The sequence below is a fragment of the Orbicella faveolata genome, unplaced genomic scaffold, assembly GCF_042242905.1.
Source record: "Orbicella faveolata isolate gen_17 unplaced genomic scaffold, um_ofav_v1 contig_3, whole genome shotgun sequence".
Lineage (NCBI taxonomy): Eukaryota > Metazoa > Cnidaria > Anthozoa > Scleractinia > Merulinidae > Orbicella > Orbicella faveolata.
The window spans coordinates 7,080,001-7,085,789 of record NW_028301558.1 but is presented as its reverse complement, the minus strand read 5'-3'; the positions used below and the strand labels follow the sequence as shown (position 1 = coordinate 7,085,789).

The window sequence follows — 5,789 nt, the reverse complement described above, 5'->3', positions numbered from 1 at the left end:
CTACGAATCCAATCTTGGTCTACGTGCTTCTACGGGCGGTACACTCACAACTGGTACACCGAGAAACGGTGGTAGATCATGTCGAACTCCGCATGTGGTTCCATCCAGGCGGGTCACACCAATACGCGTGGTAGCTGCGCGCCCGGACTTAACCGAAGTACCTCTGAAAAGGTTTCTGAAGGCGCGCTTGAACTCGTTCGACCTGAGCATGTAAATGATCGGGTTTAGAGCGCTGTTTACTCCCAACATCACAATAACGGCAGAGCGGATTGCATCGGGTACTCCACTGGGACCGAGTTTGACGGTGAGCAGGACATAGACCACCGCTGGGACATAGCAGAGCACAAACGCTCCAATCACCATTACTGTACGAAAGAAAAATTAAAATGAACGAATTAGCTATATTGAGGTGGCTCTGAACCCTAAGTACAGATTTTTTAAGACTTTGCCAAAACTTGCGTCTAATCATGTTTATTTAAAATTTGATAATTTAAAAAAAAATTCACCGTGCCGTTTTTGAATTATAAGAGTAATGTTTCCTGTCCTGTCTTTTTATACATTGGATGGTGGAGAGGGAAATATTCGGAAACACGTTTAAAAAAAAAAGCAGTGCTTTTTGAAACTCCAGTCTGTTGTGAAACACAGATAACTGATGTTAACCTCAGCGGCCTTGACTGGGGTCAACCCTGTTAGCCCTATTAAAATGTACATTTAACGTCTTTTCTGTCATACCTGCAGGTAAGCTAGTTATGCCTCCCAAACTAAATTACCTAAAGGAAAACTCAACAATTTAAACCATCAATCTCTTGCTACCTATTGTCTTCATCCATTTCATCTCTTTCCTCTTCCTTCTTCTCATGTCAGCCGTCTCAGGATTCAGGTTTTCGCCAGGCTCAACTCGGTTGCTCTGAAACCAAGAGATCTTAGCGATGTGACCGAAGACGAATATCAGCACCGCAAAAGTATGGTTGGCCATTCGTTTCAAAATTACGACAGGGTATACGCGGGTTTTTCTGCCGCGTATACTTGTTTACATACGTTACGTATGGGCTTTAAGCCCACATATACGGCCATTTAGATCGCGTATATACGCATTTTTAAAGGGCCACATATTTGCGTAAATTCAAGCGCGGGGATATGCGGAATAAATGCCCAAATATACGCGTCCTACAAAGACCCATATATACGCGTGCTAAAATGCGCGTATATGCGGGTCTCGTAAATTACGTTGTATATGCCAGCACGAAATGTGCCTTTTAAGAGAATGGCGGTTCGTGTATGATAGCAATGAAAATTACTTTAACTAGAACTCGTCAATATGGCGGCAGTGGTGAAATGCCTTGTCTTAATCTATCTGCTATTTAATGTTTGTTACTGCAGCTCCTCCAGTGACTGAACTTCTAGAAACAGTTATGGGTCTTTTGAATGACTGTTTAAGATTTTATCCTCACGGTAATTGTAACATGGCAGAGAACTTGATTGTTCGTCGTGAAGTTGCTTTGGATTCTGTTCACCGTTTAGGACAGAGGTGTCCAAGCGAATGCTGAGAGAATTCTGCCTCTTGAATCGCTGGTGAGACAAATTCAATACTTACTGCATAGACGGGAAATGTTTGCAGCTCAGTTTTGAACTTGAGTTATCTCAAACTACACAAAGCATGAGCAGTGGAAAACATTCTTATAGAGAAAAATTTATAATTGGGTTAACTTTTAATCCTGGGTTAGTGTTAACCGGCTTTCTAACAACCCGGCCCTGATGATTCGAGAAATAAGACTAAAGTGGTTTTTCCAATTCTGGTATCAGTATCATGCTGGATCATTTGCGAAGTAGAAATATCAATGTTCAGCGTCAGCATGTAAGGGAAAGTTTTTTTCAAACTGACCCAGCAGGGTCTGATTTGAGGTGGTTCAATACCATCACAAGGCGTGTTGACAGCGTCAGGGGACCTAATTCCCTCTGGCACATTGATGGACTACACTGCCTTATCAGTTGGAGGTTCGTAATACATGGTAATTTTGACAGGGCTTTAGACTTTAAGTTGTGCAACAAACAATTCTGCGATTGGGCTTGCTCTATTCTTAGCTGCTGTGCAAAGTTATGGATTGCTCCCTAGAGTGTGTTCAGACGAAGGGGATGAAAATTTAGAGGTAGGAAGAGCTATGCTATGGCACAGGGGATTTAATAGGGGAAGCAAAATTGCTGGGTTGTCTGTACACAACCAGTGAATTAAGCTTCTCTGGAGAGAAGTCTTTACTGAAGTCGGTCAGTTCTACTACACTCTGTTCTACCAGATGGAAGAAAATGGCATCCTGGAATCGACCAGCATAATCGATCTGTTCTGTTTGTATTACATATTTCTTTCCAGAATTAACAACCAGTTAAACCTCCTAGTTGAGGCATGGAATAACCATGCTGTACGCACAACCAATATGGGTGAACGCAGTGATTTTACAAGATATATGTAATACTGGAAATACTAGCTGTCAGGGACACATTTGATGATAACACCCAACCAGATGAATTATCTGGTGATCCAATAGGACTTACACTAAAATCACGACATTTTGTTTCCTAAAACTCCCCTTGAGGTATTGATATATCATAGGCTGGAGGACCCACTCTTCCATTAGAAGCTGATACAGTTGGCAAAGCCCTAATGGGAATACGCTGAGGTGCATGAAACTGCTCTTAATGCAAACATTTCCCATCTAAGTAGTAAATATTGCATTTGTCTCACCAGCGATTTTAGAGGCCGTATCTTCTCAGCATTTGCCTTGGTACCTCTGTCCAATGAGTCAACTAAAGGATTAGCCTGCGTAGCTTGGCGGTTTAGCAATTTTTTAAGCAATTCGAGCGCGAGCGCAAAAAGCGACAAAACCGCGAAAACCAGCAAGAACCCCCCAGGCTCCTCGTGGCTACGCCGCATTTGGCGCTCGTTATCACGGCTTCGTCGTTTTCTTAGCGCTAGGATAAAATCTTAAACAGTCATTCAAAAGACGCATAACTGTTTCTAGAAGTTCATTCACGGGAGAGCTGCAGTAACAAACATTAAATAGCAGATAGACTAAGACAAGGCATTTTACCACTGCCGCCATATCGACGATTTCTAGTTAAAGTAATTTTCATTGCTATCATACACGAACAGTCATTCTCTTAAAAGGCACATTTCGTGCTGGCATATACAACGTAATTTACGAGACCCGCGTATACGCGCATTTTAGCACGCGTATATATGGGTCCTTGCAGGACGCGTATATTTGGGCATTTATTCCGCATATCCCCGCGCTTGAATTTACGCAAATATGTGGCCCTTTAAAAATGCGTATATACGCGATCTAAATGGCCGTATATGTGGGCTTAAAGCCCATACGTAGCGTATGTAAACAAGTATACGCGGCAGAAAAACCCGCGTATACCCTGTCGTAATTTTGAAACGAATGGCCAACCATACAAAAGGAATCGCATCGAACAGAGTGATATGAGACAAGGTGGACTTTGTGCAACAAGGCAGGTTCACTAGTGGACTGTGAGCAACCTAAGATGCTTGTTCTAAACTGAGAGCAGGGGCTGTCAACGTAAAACAAAGGCAAGCTCACCATGGAAACCACAGGAGCACCCCAGGCGATCAACAAGGCTAGTTTTACGCGTGTTCTAGTGACAATTTCAGTGTACCTCAGAGGGTAAAGGATGGAAATGTAGCGATCGTAACTGAGAATACAAATGTGAGCAATATCGACGTGCAAGAGTGTTGCGTGTATGATTACGAAGTGCTCGCACATTTTGTACACAGCCTCAAAGTCGTAGAGCCAAATCAAGCGAAAGAGAAGAAACGACAGCCAGGAGAAGTCAGATATTGCTAAGCTGGCCAGAACAGAACTGCCTGGTTTTTGACGGAGGCTTGTCACGCGCCAAATGGCCAGGCAAACACAGATGTTACCAATCAAGTTTGCTATGACAGTGGGGCCTAGAACTGCAGTTTGTAAGGTTGTGGATACAATACTCGGAGACGGCGCAGTGAAGCTCCCGCCAGAATGTCGAGACCCGTCAAACGAATCGCCCATGCTGGTTTGTTGGCTCGATGCCTTACAAGTTTGCGTCGCTTGATTACTGGCGCTGCATTATCAGCGGCGACTTAATTTTCACCTCACTTCTTTAGAAATAGTTCTTTTCTTAGATGGCTTAGGTGAACTTCCTCGTTATTGTTCGAGCGGCTTGCAAATTTTTAAGTAATAACAAGGTCGGAGAATAATATTCAAATCTAGAAACGAAAACCCAGAATTTTCCTTGCACGAATCCACCGTTGTCGAAAGAATCCTTCCCGGTCAATAGGACTGAGGAATGAAAAGAGCTTCCGATGAAAAGCTAATAGGCAGAATTTATCACATACTAACATGAGATTGAAGTGTAGTGTAGGTTATTTAACGACATAAGTGGACCAAATACCCAAAAATTAAGAGTGTATGTTAAGGTGGTCGCAGTACAAATGTTTGTTTTCGCCGGTTATAAAGGCGAAAAAGGCCAAAACAAAAAAAACATTTCCTGAAGTACAGGGGAGTATATGAAAAGCCAGATAAATGATGAAATTCGTGAAGAGATCAGTTTTCATGATGAGATCAGTTTTCATAATTTTGCGCCTAAATTATAACAGGAAATAGCATATTTTGTTCACTCTCTCAGCCATTCAAGATAGTTTAATCTTATAATCTGTCGTGAACCTTTTTCTTTTCTTTAAAACAGAGGACTAGAGACAAATGCTATTAGCATCACTTATTTTGTTAATCGATGTTTAATTCCAGCGTTACAAAGAGAGGGAGGAGTGGAAAAGCACACGGCCAAGTTCTGAATCAAAAAATAAATTAAATCTCAGTTTAAATGGTCAAATTTCAGTACCAAAAAGAACCAGAATTTATAGGCTCGATAGCATTCTGTTCCAAATTTAAATTGATATTTATAACGAGATTATGATCTGAGAGAACTCATCCCCCCGTGCGTGGGCTTCTTCCATTGATGTCTTTCAATCTTCTTTTAGCGCTTGGTCATACTGAGAGGCCAATCTAAATGACGTAATAAATACCGTTAGTCCTCGAATTAGCGACCAGGGGGCCTGTTTCTCGAAAGCTCCCGTAAATACCGGGCCGGTTAACGGGAAACTGTACCGGGCCCGAGATAACGTTTCTCGACGCACCCGTAAATTTTCCCGGTGCTTACCGGGCCCGATAAAATAGTGGGTTGTTACCAATCTCTAGCGCGCGTCTCATGCTCGTGCACGGGAGAAGGAGAAACACTTGGGACTATACGTACACATTCGACTCTGATCGATTCTGTTGTCGTTGCGACTGTGATGCTTTTTGAAGAACACTGCGAAGTTTAACTTCGAAGTTATGGTTGTGTCAAAGGAGAGCAACTGAGAGAAATCGTTATTTTGCATGGTCATATTATTTGAAAGTGATGATCAATTGGCTTTTGTAGCTCGATTCGAAGACTTCGTTCGACAATCTCGCTCTTTTCTAGGAGTGTTGTCTTTTTCCGTGATTCATTCTAATTCAAAATGTTCACTGAGCAATCAAACAAGATCTGCGGACTGCCGAGGAAAGAGTGTGAACTTGAGAACTTGAAATTTAGCTTCAAACACTTATTTCAGCAATTTATACTGATAAGAATTTCGTTTAAGTAAGTGTACGGAATATTTGGAATAAGGAAGGATCTTGCTAAAATTTTTAGGCGTCATCTAACCGTTTTTTCTGGCAAACATCAAGCGTAATTTTCACTGATCCCAAATCGACTGTTCT

At 42.0% G+C, this 5,789-nt stretch overlaps 1 protein-coding gene across 1 annotated transcript in view; it reads right to left on the bottom strand.

Annotated features, from left to right (window-relative positions):
- The window catches only part of LOC110039955 (trace amine-associated receptor 4-like), a 6,174-nt gene continuing 385 nt past the window's right edge, over positions 1–5,789 (bottom strand). Inside the window, exons 1-3 of the mRNA XM_089298376.1 lie at positions 3,381–5,789; positions 814–1,027; positions 1–365 (exon numbers count right to left, since the gene is read on the bottom strand). The exon at positions 3,381–5,789 is cut by the window's right edge and continues 385 nt beyond it. Of these exons, the coding sequence (XP_089154502.1) occupies positions 1–365; positions 814–1,027; positions 3,381–4,061 (1,260 nt within the window). The 5' untranslated portion in view covers positions 4,062–5,789. The remainder of the gene's footprint in view (positions 366–813; positions 1,028–3,380) is intronic.